The sequence below is a fragment of the Callospermophilus lateralis genome, unplaced genomic scaffold, assembly GCF_048772815.1.
Source record: "Callospermophilus lateralis isolate mCalLat2 unplaced genomic scaffold, mCalLat2.hap1 Scaffold_45, whole genome shotgun sequence".
Taxonomy (NCBI): domain Eukaryota; kingdom Metazoa; phylum Chordata; class Mammalia; order Rodentia; family Sciuridae; genus Callospermophilus; species Callospermophilus lateralis.
In genome coordinates, this window is record NW_027514398.1 from 3,507,143 (window position 1) to 3,526,051 (window position 18,909).

The 18,909-nt window shown below is 47.0% G+C and overlaps 1 protein-coding gene across 1 annotated transcript in view; it reads right to left on the reverse strand.

Annotated features, from left to right (window-relative positions):
• The window catches only part of LOC143388916 (arf-GAP with SH3 domain, ANK repeat and PH domain-containing protein 1-like), a 145,356-nt gene that overhangs the window by 10,469 nt on the left and 115,978 nt on the right, over nt 1–18,909 (reverse strand). Inside the window, 3 exon segments of the mRNA XM_076842341.1 lie at nt 8,733–8,903; nt 17,508–17,736; nt 18,792–18,899. Of these exon segments, the coding sequence (XP_076698456.1) occupies nt 8,733–8,903; nt 17,508–17,736; nt 18,792–18,899 (508 nt within the window).

The window sequence follows — 18,909 nt, forward strand, 5'->3', positions numbered from 1 at the left end:
TGTGTTTGGGGCATTAAAACAAAACGAAGCATTGTTTGGGGGTTGGTGTTTTTATTACGAGTGGAGGAGCACGTCACAGGGGAGCAGCCTGGTTTTTGACAACGCTTCTAAGGTCACAGGACCTGGTGTCCCATTGGCTCTGATCCTGGCCTCAGACTGGGGGCACAGGAAGAAAACAGTAAAGTGTCAAGTTCATGTAGAGGTTGCCCCTGGTAACCACACTCAGATGACACACTCGACCCCCACACTGTGGGCACAATAAGGAGGGTGATGATGACAGTCATGGCTCTGAGCCACTGACTCGTCATTCATCCATATTTTAGCATTTCTTAAGCACCTACTATATGCAAAGCATGAGTGTGAAGTGTGGGCACGGAGGCACATGAAATGCCACTGTTCCTGGGAGCCTCATGGGTGGCAACTATTAATTCGAAATGAAACAAAGACAGTCAGGTTGGCTACTGTGAAAATCCAGAGGAAATGGGTGTCTGCAGCCTAAGTGGCAGGGGTGGGCAGGGACTATCCGCCTTGGAGGTCATGGCACATGAACTCCCTCATGGGGAGTGTCAAAACCAGAGGCCTGCAGGTGAATGTAAGTGTGGTTCTGCCCAGAGGAAGTCAAAGACCAGTTAGAATAAAAGTGGCTTGCTGGCGCACATCTATAACCCCAGCAACTCAGGAGGCTGAGGTAGGAGGATTCGAAGATTGAGGCCAGCATCAGCAACTTATGAGACCCTATCTCAAAATGCCCTGGAGTCCTGACACAAATCTATGTGCTCTTTGCCACCCTTCATGATGCCCCAATGGTAACATTAATCACAGAAACTACATTTATTGAGAACTTACTGTGAGCAAGGCAATATACCAAGTGTCTCAAGGTAATCGTGCCTATGAGAAGTAATATAATCACCCTCTCTCTTTTACACTTGGTGAACCATGAAGAGAAGCAAAATTGCCCAAGGTGAAGTAGCAGGTCAGAGCCAGGGAGACCACCTCCAGGTCTGGACACTAAACCTCACCCTCCACCCTCCCAGGCTTACAGAATCTGTTCAATCAGGAGGGCTTGGCAGTGCTGGGGCCTCTTGAAGGGAATGTCCCCGATTCTAGGGTATGTATACACAAAGACGTAAGTTCAACTGCATTGCCAGCATCAAAGACTTTCAAACCAGTGCTGTTTAACTTTGATAACATACTGCTAACCATCAGTGTATCCATGAGCCTGTAACATGATAATGGAGAACTTCTTTGGGATCTCTTGTAAAATCTGAACTGATTGCTTTAAGGTAGGCTTTCTCCCCTGCCCCCTCCCCCACCGCCCCAGCATCATGCTCAGTACTGAGTCTACAGTCCTGGATATCAAATTCTACCCTTTCAGACTGAAATAAGCCCTAACTATCAAAAAGTCACATCCATGGATTCCCTCTCCAGGTGGAAACACTTCCAACAATGGCTATTAATTCACTTTTTTACATGTGACAGGCACGAGTAACTTGGAGACCAGCAGACTGAACCCCTTGGCTCTACTGCTGTCCTTCTCTCTGAAGTCACATAGGTGAGTTATCATGGCTGTGGTCTGGTCCCACGTGCATTTAATCTTCCTTTCTGGCCACTCAAGATGATGTGCCACTCTTCAAAGACACTGTTTTGATGCCTCTGTAGCTCTGCTCTTTCTTTTCTTTCTGTCCCCTTCCACTCTTGAATCTCACAGCTAGGCAAAGGCCACCTGCTGTGCCCAGAAAAAAAGCCTGGCTTAGAAACATTCCTAAAAATAAGACAGCACTAAAAGGAAGAGGAGAAAAAATGATGGCAGCAGTTCAGTCCTTTTTTCTTTCTCCGTGCAACCTGGAAAAGGCTGTGGGTGAATTGCACAGGTGTGTGCAGGAGAGACCTGGAGGAGGCCATGGCCGGACAACTGGAGACCTTGTAGCCAAGACTCCTGGTCACTTACTATACAGCTCAGAAGCTGCAGGATGGGAATTTGTGGGAAAGGCAGAGGACATTAGCCCAGCAGTGAATGGCCTGGAGGACTTGGCCCAGGGAGGACCCAGGAGTCTTCTAAAATGATGGACTAGTAGACAGGCCTGGAGTCAGAAAGGGGTTCAAATCCCAGTTCTGAAGTTTCTGGATTCGTGACTTTAAGCAACTTCTCTGCTTCAATTTCCTCATTGGTGAACTGGGGCAACAAGAGTCCCTTATCTTTTAGAATAATAACAGATAATTTTAAATCCCAGTGGCCAAAGGTGAGGAATGTTAGTGATTCCCAGAGGTCACTTAGGCGTGGAATGGTGGAACCGAGATCAGAACTTGGGCTTCCAGAATGTTCATCCATTGCACAGATGGCCTCCCATGACCCACAATGTAGACATTTCTCTAAATGTTGACGGGCTGAGGTCCCAGGAGGAACTGCCCTGAGATATTAACTTTAGGAATCTCAAGTGCAAGAACAGGATTAATCCTATGCCTATCAATCACACACCAGATGATTTGTTGCATTTTTCCTGGGTTTATTCCTGTGAGACCCCTAGAGTAAAATCTGGGGTCCACTCTCAGCCATGGTATGCGACCTCATGTTAGGGATTTTAGAGATCACACTCCTCCTGTACTACATCTTACTTTGCTATCTTTTTCCCTTCTCTTTCCTCTCATTTTCTTATTTTTTCAATTGTGTTAAAATATGAGCTGGTCTGTTTTAAAGTAGGTTCTTTAAAACAGGAGGAGGTATAACGAAGTGCCACTTCAAAGATCCTAAAGCCCCCACAAGACTCAAACTGCCCATTGTTCTAATTGCTTCCTTATCAAGACTGCCCTGGACGTCTCTGGACACAGATGGCCCCATTTATCACAGAAGTGGGGATTCTGCAAAGCAGTGCCTGGACTGTTCTGGGGGCTGTGGATGGTGCAGGTCTGGCAGAGAGCACCTGGAGTGGCCCTTCCTGCCGAGGCCAGGCTGGAGCTGCGCTTGTTGCAGATAGACAGTGGGGCTCAGCCCACAGAGCACTCACTGCTTGCTGGACTTCCTGGGCTAAGTGGAGCACCTTCTCTTCACAGGTACAGAAATGACTATTGAAAGGGGGACAGTGAGGAGTCTCACTCACCTGCTTTTTGAGCCCAGAGGTGTCCTGTGCAGAAGGCAGTGAGTGGGGAGCGTGAGGAATGTGGGCTCTCAGCTACTCAGGCTCAGACCACCCCTGGCCCTCAGGCACCAGCTGTGAGAACTGGGGCAAGCTGTGTAACCTTCCGGAGCCTCCTGTCCTCACAGCCCAGGTACCAGCACAACCTCCTGCATACAGGATGCTCAACAATGCCCGGCACTCCACGAGCAAGAGCCAGCTTTAAAAATACACATGTGCAGTTATTTATCTAGGTAATGACACCATACACCTGCATTAAGAATTGAAGAAGGCAGAAAATGGTTTTGAGGGGTAGAAAGACAGTGTCTCTGTAAGGGGCCTTTCATGAAGTAGATGAATTAAAGGCTACTCTCTTGGCCCTCACCCTTGCAATATGAACATCAAATGCCTGCTTATCTCCTCCAGGCTACTCCCCTCATCCTGCAAGCACAAACTCAAGCTCTACCACCTCCTCTTCTATTTTTTTTTTTTTTTGTTCTGGGGATGGAACTCTGGGGTGCTCTACAATTGAATTATGCCCTTAGCCCTTTGTTGCAATACTGGGGATTAAACCCAGGGCCTTACACATGCTATACAACTGCTCTACCACTGAGCTACATCCCCAGACCCCTCCCATTTTTTTGTGGGATACCAGGAATTGAATTCAGGGGCACTCAACCACTGAGCCATATCCCCAGCCCTATTTTGTATAGCACCTCGCTTTTGCTGAGGCTGGCTCTGAACTCATGATTCTCTTGCCTCTACCTCCTGAGCTGCTGGGATTATAGGCGTGTGCCACGGTGCCCAGCAGACCTTTGTGTGTATTTTTTTGGTAGTTCTCAATGGACAGAATGCCTTTATTTACTTTTATGTGATGCTGAGGATTGGACCCAGTGCCTCACAGTGCAAGGCAAGCTCTCTGCTACTGGGCGACAGTTCCAGCCCACCTTTTTGTTTTGAGACAGGGTCTCTAAGTTGTCCAGGCTGGCTATGGACTTGCAATCCTCCTACCCCACCTCCTGAGTAGCTGGAATTACAGGTGTGTGCCACCGTGCCTGTTCTCCTTCCTGTCTAAAGTCCAGCATGGTGGGTTGGGCAAAGCATGAGGACATCGGTAGAGGCAGGGCCTGGTAGCTACAGGGGCTCCACAGAGTCAGAATCCAGAGATGCCTGAGTCCTGTAACAGGACTATGGTAGGAGAACCCACTAAGTGTACAAGCTTCAGAAATTGACAGGTGGAAACTTGCTCTTGGCCGAGGGAAGAGACCACTGTGCTGCAGGCAGGGGTGGCATCAGTGCTGACCATAACGCTGGCTGGCATGTTCACTGAGAACTAAAAAGAACGAGGGCCGACAGGGTGGTGAGACTTCTGGGCACACTGGAATGTGATCTGCACGTGGGATGGATGTGAATCTTTGGGGTCCAAAGAATAAATGAGGGTAGGTTGAAATGGCCACCTGAACATATTAACTCCTAACTCTTGGAACTTGCAGATATGAACTACTAGGAAAAAGCATCTACGTCACAATCATTAAGTTAAAGCTCTTGAGAAGAAGCGACTACCACAGGAATTCAGGCAAGCCCTAAACACAGTATCAGGTATCCTTATAAGACAGGCAAAGGGAGCTTTCAGAGCAGAGCAGGGGCAAGGTGCCCATGTGAGGCAGAGGGAGGAGCGGTGTGCGTCATAATCCAGGAACACTGGGAGGCACCTGCAGCTGAGAGGGGCAGGGAAGAGGATCTTCTCTAGACCCTCTGGAGGAAATGCAGTTGTGCAGAATTTCAGACTTGTAGACTACAGAACTGATAGATCTGGTGCTGTAAGACACCAAGTTTGTGGCTTGTGCTACAATAGCCTCAGGATGTTAATACAGGTTTCTGATACATGTGACAGTCTCCCAACTAGCCATCTCAGTAACAAAATGTTGCTACTGAGAGTAACATTAGCTAGCATTTACTGAGAGCTTCCTATGTCCTGGATCCTCTACTTCATATGTCTCTCACTTAAATTTCATGAGAATATTCTGTAAACTATAGGTATAATGACTAGCCCCAGTTAATGAATGAAAAAACTGAGGCACAGGATAATTCAAAGACACCTGCTGAAGCCACATGGTTACTAGGTGGCAGAGATGGCATTAGATGTAGGTAATATGACCCTAGCATCCACATGGGGGGCTCTACTGAGCACAGCAGCACATACCCTTACAAGACATTCATGCCTGGGAAAGGAGGAGAGACAGAGAACCATGGGAAGCTGCTGTCCCTGAGGTACAAAGAGTGGGCACGTGTGGGGTGGCTGGGCTGGGCCCCGTTAAGCAGATCCCAGGAGAGCAGGGCTTAAGGGATGATGAAGCACAAAGGAGCAGAGGTAAGAAGATCCTAGGCTGAGGGCACAGATCCGAGAGAAAGGATGCAGTCTGGGAGCCTGCTCGGCTGCAGAATGGCAGACACGGCCTGCTCTGGGTGGATGTGCAAGGCTGCGAGAGCAACAGGCCGCTCCTCCACCACATCTTCCACTGATGTCTTCCCCAGACAGTCCGAGGGCCCTCACCTCCATGGGCTGAGAAAGATTCACAGGGGAACTAAAAGACCAGGAAATATGGGCCCACTGAAAGACGATGCAGGTTCCAGGGAGAGAAGGTGCCTAGCAGGCTGCTACCCTGCATGCCTCACTGTCCCCCAGCCTGACCCTGCCCTTGTCGTCTGAAACACAGCATCAGCAGGAGACAGGTGTTAGGATCACCAAGCAGTAGTTACATGACATGAGGCACAAATGCCAGGACTGGAGCGAGTTCAACCTGCGAGCAGTTCAGCTGTGTCTGTGAGCACACACACCCGCTACTGACAGGTCTGTGACTGCACACCTGTCTAAGTCTTCCACACGTGCATATGTGCCATGCATAAATAACAGCCTTGGTAATTCTGGAAGGAATATTCGAGAGTGTAAGTCATCACCAGAGCTGTGTTGTGTGGAGAAGTATCTCTTTTCCTGAGGACAGACTCTGATTTGTCCTGGGGCTGGCTGGTGGCAAGGGGCTCCCAGTGGATGGCAGAGAGGCCCATCTGCAGGTCTCTGAACCTCCCAGCTTACTACCAGGCAGTTGATAACTTTCATCCAGCCACAGCAACTTTGCTTCTTGGTGAAAAAGGCTCCCATTCCACCTCTGCTGGAGATGAAAAAGAAAGGCCAGGTGCCTAGTCCTGCCACTGAGAGCTCAGAGCAGAGGAGGAATCCTAAAAAAGAACCGCCAGCTGGTAGCAGTGGTGCGTGCAGTGGTTCCCAATCCCAGCGACTGGGAGGCAGAGGCAGGAGGACTGCGAGCTCAGGGGTACAGTCTCCCTGGGCTCAATCCCAAGAGCCACTGGAAAAACCAAAGTTCAGCTTTTCAAGCTAGAAAACAAATCTGGTTAATGTTCTTGAGGAACACATGGGTCCCTATAAAGTGAATGTAGGTATATAAAGTATGGTGGAATTTAGAAAGAAGGTCAACACGTGATATGAAAGTCTACACAGGAAACGTGTGATTTCTGATGGAATGTTACTTGTTATTCTCTTTGACAAATTGGAGGGTCCTGAAGGCCTTGGGGTGCCACCTTTAACCTGTCCAGGACATCTTTAGTATTTCCGTGCATAGGGGCCTGCACACCTGCACACACTCTTCCTGCCTTGCTCGTTTCTCCTGGGAGCTGATCTGTTAACATCAGTCTCCTCCTCTGTGAAGCCTTCTCTGCTTTCCCTCACAGAACACAGACACACTGTTTCTCAGCATTTCAACAGTGTTTGGTACATGAGTACCTGACAGTCAAGAACTGTTCACCCCTCGATGTCCCTTACTGGGCCTTGGGCTCCATGAGCGTATGGACTGAGAAAGACCAAGCAGGTGTCCTAAATAACCCCGCTGTGTCAAAAATATTTCTCTACTATGATAATACACAGACATATTCAGGCATGCTGCACACCCTCACGCTCCCCTCTCTGTGGCATCAGGGCCAGACGGTGGTCGGGTGTGCCAACCTATTTAAGTGGATGGTATGACTTTCTCCAAATTCAAATACCTAGAACACTTGAAGTAAGCTTTTAAGAAAGGCTTTAAAAGCATTAAAAGGACTTCCCTATTAGCTAGCAAAACAATTAAAATGCAAAAAAAAAAAAAAAGCGCCACAATGAAAGTCACTGGCAGGAAGAAGTAAGGTAGAGTAGCATGTTCATTCAGCAGCACCTGACTGCTGGTGGGCCAGGACCCTGCTGGGCGATGGGCCTACCCTATAACGCAGGCAGGCTAGCAGGAAAGGATGGAATCTACCCTGCTGCTTCCTCCTCCTGTTCCCTCTTTGCCCATACTGCAGATCAAACCCAGGCCCTTGTGCATGCTAGCAAGGGCTCCACCACTGAGCTACATTCCCAGCTCTGAAATTATGTTTCTTGTGGAAACATTTGCAATCAGTGTCACTCAACTGATTATACTTGCTGACTCTGAGTAGGGCTATTCATTTTCAAAAGATTGCTGGCTATCCACTGTGTACCAGGCATGATTCCAGGCTATGCAGACACAGGTGAGAACAAGACAGACAAGGTCACTGCTCCCGTGGAGCACACATTCTATTGGGGAGACAGACACGTGAATAGAGTATTTCTCTACTATGATCAGGTGCTTGGGAAGAAATCTGCTCCTTCAGAGAGGAGAACCACGGAGACAAACATGAAAGCTGAGAACTCGGGGAGAAAAGAGCTGGGCTTTCAGGGAGCAGAACAGAGCTCCAGGGAGTGGAAGGGCCTTAAGGAGGGAAGACCAGAGTGCAGCCAGGATGTGGAGGGAGGCCAGTGGCAGAGCAGAGGTGAGAGCCCCAGCATGAAGGGCCCTGGAGGCCTTGGTGCAAGGAGTCCAACTTTATTAGAAGCTCAATAGGAAATCTTTACAGGTGTTAAGGAAAAGAGTGACCATGATCTGATTCACATTTTATAAAAAAAAAAACATTCTGGCTCTTTTGAGGCAATGGACTCCTTTACTTTTCTGGCCCTTTACTTCCTCTTCTGTAAGTGAGATTAATAACACCTACACCACAAGGTCATTGTTATGACTGAATGATAGTTTGGATATGCTTGGCACTTTATTACTATCACGGTTGGTCCTCTGCATCTGCAGTAATGCTCCCTGGATTCAAGCAAACAACTGTGGACCAAAAATATCGAGGAAAAACCTGAGTGCTCTGAACATGTCCAGACTTTTTTTTTAATTAAAATTACATTGTATTAGATACTATAAGTAATCTAGAAGTGATTTAAAGTATATACGCTTAGGTGATATTCAAATACTATGCCATTTTATATAAGCAACATGAGCATCTGCAGATTTTGGTATCCCTGGGGGAGGGAGGTGTGTCCAGGAACCAAAATCCCAGTGATAGTAAGGAACAACTATACTGACTGCTATTAGCAGTATTTAAGGTCCCCAAACATTTTCAAAGTATTTCTCGGCCATTAGAGGCAGGAATAATCCCACATATCCAAGCCCTCATCCAGTACATGGCCCACTTTCTAAATGCGCTATCCATTGCCAGGGGAGCCCCACGCTCTGCCTGGCTCTGGGCGGCTTTGGCCCTAACTTCAGGAGAACTTACCCCAAGGAACTGCGCCTTTGTTTCGGGGCCCGTGAGATAGTGGGCTGGGAGGGTCAGACAGGGTTCTCTTGTGTCCGGGTGGTGGGGGAGGAGGCCTCTTCTTGGAAAGGGTGGAGCTGCCACTAGAGGTCTGGGTGCTTAGAGGGAGTGTTGAAGGTGGGCCAGTTGGACCTAGAAAGGAAATTGAATGGGGGCAGGAAGGTTAATCCCAGGCTCACAGACACAGGACACCAGTATGCAATCATTCCCACACATCCAAATGTGGTGCGACACACAAAGATGAGCAAAACGCTGATCTGACCATGTTTGTCAGTCCAACATCTTTAAATCCAATTTCAAAACAGGACTTAAAAGAAATTGTTGGTTAAAAAAAAAGAAAATTACAACAAAGGAGAGAGTGTGCTTTTAAGGAACAAAACGCTAGTCAACACAGACGCTAAGGGGTTTAGATCATTATTTAGGTACAAGGGGAAAAATAAAACACACACATTTTAAACCAACAACTCACTGGAATCATCACGAAATCTACGTAGGAGGAAGGCACACAGCACTACCAGCAAAATCAACAGGGGAAGAGCAGAGTAGTGGATCAACTAAACCCTTGGCCTTTTCTAAATGAAAAGTTGTAAAGTTACCTGGCAACGATTGAAAACCCAAAACTCCTTTTTATTTTTTGCTGCAATTCTTAATTGTTTTAGAAAACATAAACCATTTATTATATTGGAAGCCCGAACAACAGGTAGTGGATTCATTTTTAAATGTAGTTGTGGGGGGAGTACATATGTCCTGAATTTTGTTTGTTCAGAGTGACACTGAAGAGGCTGCTGTGTGTCAGCATTTCCTGCCGGGCACTTCGACAAATTCTCTTTTCTTTTTACACAATATTACCAGGTGAATGGTTTAACCATGTCCATGGACAACTGCTTCTGCAAACATTCAGGGAAAGAAAGAAAGAAAAGGAATAAAAGAAAAAGCTAGGAACACTGCCACATCAAACCTTTAGCATAGGGTAGTAGATACCTGGTGATTCAGAAAGGCTCTGAAAGAGCTTTTTACATTCTGTGCATTCAAAAAAAAAAAAAAAAAGCTTAATTACTTCTGGCCTCCCTCCTGGGTAAATTTAGATAATTTCCCATTATTGATTCCTAGTCAGTACTAACACTGACCTAAATTACTGACTCACAGGAAGACAGTCTAGTCTTAGAAGTAAATACTGCTATCTCAATAAAATGATGATCTGCATTAGGATTAAATACCCATACTATGTAATTCATTCTCTGTCTTACTGGTCTAATACAAGATGGAAGGCTTATGGTTGCCCTAAATCAATGCCCTACTATGGCATCAAGTTATTGAAACTTTCTTTTTGGTACTGGGGATTGAAACTTTCTTTTTGGCACTTTACCACTGAGCTATGACTACAATTCTTTTCACTTTTATTTTGATATAGGCTCTCTATAAGTTTCCCAAGCTGACTTTGAACTTGTGATCCTCCTGTCTCAGTCTGCAGAATTACCAGGATAACAGGGGTGCACCACCACACTCAGCCGGGTTATTTTAATTTTACAACCCTAAAATAACTGTCACTAAGGTTGTGCTCTGTAGTTTTAAAAATGCTTGTTTTTCCTTTTAATTTTCATAATAACCCTGTGAGGTAAGTGGATCCAGTACTGTTCCTATTTTGCAGCTAAGAAAATGGGGGCTTGGCATGAGGGTTGGAACTGGGACAACACAGGTGTCTGGAACTGGTGAGGTGCTTACCCCATCCTGCTGTCAGTTCCCGAAAGCCAGGACAGCATTTCTGCACTTGGCACACGAGGAAAACAACAACAACAAGTGTTCAGTATCAGGAAGTGTAACTTTCCTCTTGGGAAAAAATGCATAATAGATAATAGACAATGGTGAGATTCTAGAGTAATCTCAACTTGAGCGCCACCTAGGGACTTTGAAAAGCAATGCATCTGAAAAGTCACTCATCAGATTTCAAATCCTGGCTGGGAAAAAACTGCCAGACAAATTACTAATGCAGCTGTGTACGTGACTTTAGGAGGTATTCACGCCCCAGAGTTGTCCAGTCGCCACAAGCCAAGCAGAACCCAGCCTCAGAGAGTCTAGAAACTTAGTCAGACACAGTAAGTTCCAGGTAGAACCCTGCTCTGTTGGATTCAAGGTGAGTGCTCAGCCTTGAGGACAGCCAGCCAGTTCCTCTCTGAATGGCGCCACGCCCTCTCTGGCTAGAACACTCAGACATAACTACACTCTCTCTTCACTGCTTATCCTCATCTTTTAATGGTCAGCTCAGATGTGACCCTATCTAGGGTCTTTCTTTAACCCACCCAACCCCTAGAGCACTTCTATCTCTGAACTTCCACAAGCCTTAAAGACACTAGATTTTCTCTGCCTAACACTGGAGATCATTTCCCTTCTGTCTGTCTCCCCATCTCCCAGTGATTGTACCTGTCACACGCTGGGCACAACTCACATCTCTGGAAATATTCAAGTGCAAGTGAGCAGGATGCTATTCCAACATCTTGTGCGTCCAGTTCTCAGTAAGGCAGAGAACCCTGAGGCCTTCCACACCGGGAGGCCAAATAAAGTGTGTCTTTAAAATTTCTAAGAGAAAAGTCAACACTAGAAGACAGCTTGAAAAATCATCTTGACAGTTCTTCAAAAACTTGTCTGTAGAAGTATGATTTACATATTTTAGCATGCCACACAAAGAGGGGTGATGATAGAAGTTACATCTATACAACTCAGGGTAACGTGAATAAAAATTTTATCATCTTTTCTAATGGTTTTATTTTAACTGACAAATAAATATTATATTTTTTTTTGTGTACAATAAACTGGTGGGAAATATGTGTACACTGTGGAATGGCTAAATTGAACTAATTTACATGTGTGACCTCACATGCTCATCATTTCTTTGTGGTGAGAACCAACTCTCCCAGCAATTCTCAAGAATGCAATACGTGGGCTGGGGTTGTGGCTCAGTGATAGAGAGCTCACCTACCACGTGCAAGGCCCTGGGTTCGATCCTCAGCACCACATAAAAATGAATAAATAAAATACAGGTATTGTGTACAACTACAACTAAAAAAATAAATAAAAAAGAATGCAATGTTATTGTTAATCACACTGTACGACAGATCTGTTGAACTTATTCCTCCAACTATAAAGGCTTTCATAGTATGGAGTTTAAAAGAGCTTAAAATTTATGTTCAATACTTTATAAAGTAGATAAAGACACAGTACTGTGCATTTGTGGAGAGAAGGACTATGTAGAACATGTGGTTATCATGTTCATGTTCAGATGGGGAAGTGGGCACGGCAAGGTGAGTGCTGGGACATGTCAGTAAGTCAGTGACAGGGCCAGCCAGTTCCAGCATGGCAGAGGGATGCCTGTGCCTGAGAGCACACCACTGCTGGCCCATCTCTACACAGAAAACAGCACCAGTACTCATTTGTTTTTCAGTCTCCGTCTATGATGGACTGACAACCGGAGCTGACCGACAGGCCACCAAGAGGCAACACAATGCCTGACTCCAGTGATAAGAGAAAGTCTCAGATTCGAGGGGCCTTGGGTGGGTTCTTTTAACAACTGCTCACACATTCCTAAAGGCAAGCACAACAGGATTTCCTCTGCATCCCCTACATACCCTGGTGGTCAGGAGACTCAGAAGGCCTGAGTCAGTGGCCACTGCTGAGGGCAAAAGTCACAATGTTCTCAGCCGGGGCAAGGTCACTAGTGTGCAATAGTTTAGAAAGGATGGGGTAACTGACAAGGGCCAAGACAAAAGCAAAACAACCCCAAACACAAATCCAATATGAATCCAAGTCGACGGCCCATGGGCAGCAGTAAGGAGATTAAAATTCCCAGGAAACTGTGGAGTCACCACCACGGGACTGACGCTCCTGATGGACACTTCCCAAATGCCTCTGCGCTCCCAGGGCTGTACACTCCTCATGGCGGGCCCCTGCAGGGAGCTGAGGTGTGTGCCTGCTCCACTGGCCCTGACCTCTGAAACTGCTGCTATAAACTCTGAGAAAAGTGGGAGAAGCACTGTGGGAATCCCAGCCCAGCTGCTGGGCACAGCTGCTGCAGCCATTTCACACCCAGGCTTTCAGCAAGGTGACTCTCTGGGACAGAAAGCTTAGCTTCTCCTTGCTCTGGCCACCTACTTTTGGGACGTGCCTTCACTGATTCTTCGTTATTCATGCTTTAAACATGGACATGAATGGTAACTGCTGTGTATTCTGCATGTGAAGGCAGCATCCTGTGGCCTGTCATTGAGGAGCTATGTCTCCTCACCTGGACAGTGCATGAAGACTTCCTTGCCCCTCTTCAGAACTGCAAGCAGCACCCCCTACTGGCCCGATGGCATATTCCATGGGTTTCTCTCCCCTGGAGTGCCAGCTTCTGCACTCCTCTAATGTTCTGGCCCCTGGAATGAACAATTGAGGCGAGAAAGATAAAAATCCCATTTATTGAGTGCTCAATGTGCTCTCTGCAGTGGCCCTGCAGGCTGGACACCCAATCCTTATTTTTCAGATGAACACTGACACTCAGCAGGATCTCTCAGGCTAGATGAGACACACAGAGGCAGGACTGCCCTGGTGGACAAGGATCAGTCTTTTTTTTTTTTTTTGTGGGGCAAGGGACAGGCAGCTTTTTGGAAGAAGAGAAGATGAAGTCTGAAGGCTTCTCACACGTTCACAGCTGCCCAGGCAGTGTGTCCGGCTTGACATGGACTGAGATGCCTCAGAGGTTTGTTTATCTCTCGATTCTTTTACTATGATGCCGGGCACCATGCCAGATGGTCTGCTGGCTTTTCAGACCGAGGCTAGAGCCTGCTTGAGGCAGAAAACATGTGAGCAATTCAGGGCTGGCTGTCAGGGCTGACTGACAGGCCACACCAGAGGCAACACAGAGCCTGACTCCAGGAGTGGTTGTCAGCCGACAGGCGGGAACTGTAATTCGCACATCAATTGTTCCCCTCTCCACAGCTTGAAAGGTTAATCCTTTAAAGTATGTTATGTTTCTTGGGATCAGATTTTTTCATTTTCTTAACAAATCCTTTCTTGGAGGGGAAGTGCCTACACAGTGTGGGTCTCACTACTTGGAGCACCTGTGAGGATTTCCTGCTAATAGCTGTGGCGTTGCAGAGGTACCAGTGCCAGCAGTGGAACCCCTCTCGGAGCCCAGGTGCCATGCACTGAGCTACATGTTTCATACACGTCTCGTCTGATCTCCACTGGATCTAGAGTGGGGCGGGGGGTTCCGTGTGCTACACAAAAGGCACCAACTTGAACCACCGTAGAAAGCCACAGTTCTAAAGCTTCATGTTATTAAAAACAGTTAAACCCAACCAACAAATCAACGAAACATATGCAGGCAATATGTATCTCCAAGTCCCTGGTGTGCAGATGGGTCCTGTGGCACTGTGCTGTCCCCGACGTCCTTCCACACCAGGTACCTCTACTGCCACAGCCCAACAATCCGAATATAAGTTTTCCCAGAGCAGTGCAGGGTTATGCTTTTTTGTGTGTGCGTGCTTGGGATTGAACCCCAGGGCCTTGTGCATGTGAAGCAAGCACTCTATCTACTGAGCTGTATCCCCAGGCCCTTGGGATTTAAATTTTTTTTCAGTTATAGATGGACACAATACCTTTATTTTATTTATTTTTATATGCTGCTGAGGATTGAACCCAGTGCCTGACATGTGCTAGACCAGTGCTCTACCACTGAGCTACGACTCCAGCCCTGTCTAATTGGAGTCTGATGACAACCCTGTGAAGCAGGTAAGACAAAGATGGACCATGTTCCTCAATACAGGAAAGGAGAAACTGCAAGATCTGGTCTGACAGATCCAGTTAAATTTTCTATCCTATCCAGCCTCCATGTGACCTGAGGTGAATTCCTTAACCATTCCAGGGCTCAGTTTCCTTATCTAATAGGATGCCGACTGTGTAAATCTTTAGGCATTCTTGTAGCTCTAAAAAAAAAATCTAAATTCCACACATAATTTTAATTTAAGGATTGTTTTTAAACATAAGGCATGGGGCAGGAGAGAGCTGCTCACCAGGAGCGGGAGACACCTGTGCATACCATTCTGTAGTTTTCCTCTACTCTCTCTGGACCTCACCTGTGAAAGGGGTTAGGTAGCAAAACTCTGCTGCAGGTGGCTTAAGGAAGGTGATTTTGGGGTTCTGAATGGCTGAGTTCTTCTGAGACTTATGGGAGCATGCTCAAGCACAAGGGACCTTTGCCTGGTGGTAGTTTAGGTCAAACTTCTCTGAATTTTGAGGCAGCTGGAATTTCTTGAAAATATTCCTGACCTGGGTTCAGGAGAATTCTTTCTACTGCTCCCCTATGTACTTCCCTCATTTGTGGGGACTTTGTCACCAGTGTCTGTTTCTGTTTCACTGGAAGCTGTTACCCCTCCGATCCCTAAGTTCACAGGGAGGTGACCTGTGCTGCAGAGGACCACAGCTTCCTTGCCATGGAGAGTGAGCAGCCTGAACAACAGTCCAAGACAGCCTCGTCAGTGCTTCCATCAGTGAGCAGGACGAGGCGAAGGACACATCGGGGCCGCAAAACAGAACCATGTGCACACAGAGCACCATCTGGTCTTTACCCACGTCTCCTAGGAACTCCACTCTAGACACGACCAGTTTCCTAGCCACAGGAGAGCCATGCTGCAGGTCCTCATAGAAGACATGAGAAAGCTGCACTCCTCACGAATTACCAGCAGACAGCCCAAACCTCATGTCCTGCTACCCACAGCCAAGAGGAACGTGCTCCGAACAGCAGGAAGGGGTTCCACATTCAGTTGTGGGCCTTTTTTGGAGGGGGAGGGATGAGCAGTCTGTCCTTAGCTGACCACGGTTGCTATGGCCAAGTCTCTAAGCTCTTGTTTCAGCAGTTGAATCACTAAATAAATTTAGTCTTTGTCTTCTGGGTTGCTGGTAGAGGGCTTGTTAGAATTTATTCAAGGCAGGCAAGAGATGCTTGGCACTAATCCAGAGAGTGTATTTTATGGATTTCTCTGTGCCCTTGAGACAAAATTACAGAAGGGAGTGGGAGAAGGTGGGGGAGTCTATGGGCCCCCAAGACTCTGGTGTCAGTTTGTTCTGTAGCCCAGATTCCAGATTCTCAGTGACCTAGATGCTGTGTGAGTAGGTACAGGTCCCACCTGTCCAGATAGGCCATCATGCCATCAGCAGCCACAACTAGGGGACGTGAACTGTGTCAGACTCACTTCCCCCATCATTTTATTTGGTTTGGAGGTTTTCACAGTGTCCTCTGGGTTGCAGAGAGGGAGTCTCTGCTATGGTCAGATGGTACCCTGATGGGGCACATCATTACCCAAGGGAGGCAGTGGCAGGGCACTCGCCCTACACACCTGCAGCTGGATGCGGGGGTGTAAGGCTGTGTTCCAGCACAGTGTACACATTGCGGGGAACTCTGTCCCCTGCGTCTTTGGCTTACATGTGCTACTACTGCTATGGCTACTGGTCCTCTTTGATGAGAAGTATTCATTCCAAAGCCTTATTTTAACTTTTCTCCATTATTTTCTGATCTATGAGGCCATTTGGGGTCTCCCTAGGAACACAGCTCTCATTTATAATACTCTTTCAATGAAGAATAAGCTCTGAAAAACAGTTTTGAATAAAGCTCACATTTCCCAGAAAACAGCCTCTGTGTGATTCAAATAGGCAGGGCATTGTGTACCGAGAGCCCTCAAAACCTGTGCTAGCACAGGCTGAGTGCAGGGAAAATCCTGCATTTGGTGGTTTTGGCAGAGGTCAAACTGGGAATTGCAGCTCTGGGTACCTCTCAACAATTCCCTTGGCTCAGGTGACTCTTTGTTGGCATTTCTGTGCTTCAACTTGTCCCTATGCAGGTGGGCACATTGACTTTCTGAACAGGGAACACTCCATGGTCAGATAATACAGGATGAGAACTCCGTTGTTACAGAGTAGGACACTGGACCATTAGCCCAAGATGCCAGTCCTGTGAGTACTTGATAAGGAGTATAAAAACACTGTTCCAGGGAAGATTCCTTTCCAGGTAGCACCCCGGGGGAAAACATCCTCTTCAGAGTGTACAGGAATATAGGTTTTGGTCACACAGAACCTGGGTTAGAATCCAAGTAGCTGAGAACCTCAGAACAGTTGCTCAGCATTTCTGAACCTCAGCACCCTTGTCTGCACAATGTCAGTGTCTACAGTGCCTATCTTGAGACCATGGGACAAGGCACGTGTGGCTGAGAGCTTTTCAAAGAAAAGTGCATCCTGTTAACCAGCACTATTACTACTACATTAGAGTAGCATCTTCCACACAGAACAAGCTCAGTGTAGAGAGAAGTATCAAGCAAACCAAAATTTCATATCATGTTACAAACAGCCCAGGTTTTGAGGACATGCAGATCTCAGACTGAGTCTCAATCTTACCACTTAACTGGCTGTGTCACCCTAACCCTAAGACTCAGTCACTCTAGCTCTTTGAGCTATATTTCCCTCTTCTGTAAAAGAGGCACAAAAGCACATACTTCACAGGACTCTTGTGAGGCTAACCTCAGACAATGTGTGTACAGTCCCACCACTCTGCCTGTCCTGCTGACGGCGTTGGGCAGATGGCAAGGTGCGTACTTCAAGCTGTCTTTCACAATACATTCATCCTTGGCCCCTTACATGTACCTTGAATTCTTACCAAAGTGGGGCAGACTACCAGCTCTGAGGATGGAGCCACAAAGCCCTCTCAAGCCGTACCTTTTCCAGCATTCCTAGGAGGCAGAGGTGGAGCTTCTGTAGTTGGTGACGTGGGTGAGTCTGTGCTCGTGGAGGCAAAAATCTGGTTGGTGAAGGCCCCGTAGGAGAGCCGATGCTTGTCCCACGGGGTGCTGAAACCTGGCAGTGACAGCTTGTCCTGTGGGGAGATGCTGGAGGAGTGGCAGAAGCTCTGAGGTCTGGGCGAGCGCTCTTTTTTGATGGGGCTCGGCTGGTAGATGAAACAATAGTGGGTGAGATGATAACCAAGGGCTGTCCTTAAGGCTCAGGGAGGACCTCTGCAGGTGGTCACCAGGTTCCTGTGCTCTAAGACAGCCTCACAACAATGAGTAAATGAATAAACAAGTTTCAGAATTTCCCCAAACTCTCATTAAAAGTTGTCACATTGTGTAATAACTGATCTCCCCTTGAAGTGGTGAATGGCTTTAGGATCTCTCTTTGATATTCCTTGTATCCTGCCTGCACAGAGGGAGTGCCCAGCATATGTCTGATGAATAAATATAGGAATGAACTTTCTGAGCTGGTTAAGAACTACCCACGAGGGCCCAGGGAACTGGTTTCATCCTGAGACCATATTCGTGAGTTATAAGAATTCAGACAAGGTGCTCAGTTTTCTTTGTGAACAGTGTTCTCTTCTGTAAAATGGAGACAACAACAATATACATACTTAACATAGCCTAGGCTCATTTAAGTATTTCATAAATGACAACTGTTAGTACACACCCATTAGCTGTTTTGAAGGTTAATTTGATGTGTCACCTTGGCTAGGCTATGGTATCCCAATGTTTGGTCCAACACCAGTCTAGATGTTGCTGTGTAGGTAAGTTTTTAGATGTGTTTATGCCAACAGGTTTTGGACTACCCTCCAGAAGGCAAGTGGGCCTCAACCAGTGACTTGAGGGGTAAAGTCAAGACTGGTCCCTGAAGAACAAGGAATTCTGCCTCCCAACTGCCTTCAGCCTCAATGCTGCTGCATCAAATCCCTCTGGGGTCTCCTGCCTGCTTCCCTGCCAGCTCCCATAATCATGTGAACCCCTTCCTTGAAGCACATCTCTCTCTCCATCTTACTGGCTGTTTCCCAGCAGGACCCTGACTGATTATAGGTGTTAAGTGGTGCCCAACCAACGAGGATCCAAGACCAAGAAACATCTGGTACATCAGGTCATAAGACCAAAATTAACAAAATTAACTCACAAAACAAGGCCACTGTCAGTCAGTTTCAAAATCCAGGGGAAGGTGGGGCTCAGGGACACCCTCGACACTTACTTTGTCATCCAGATAGTCATCACTTTCATTGATCTCCTCCTGTCGAAGGTTCCATTCGTACTCTACGTGGACGTGTGGGTTGAACTTTCCAGATTTAGCCTGGGAAAGCTGGAAGTAA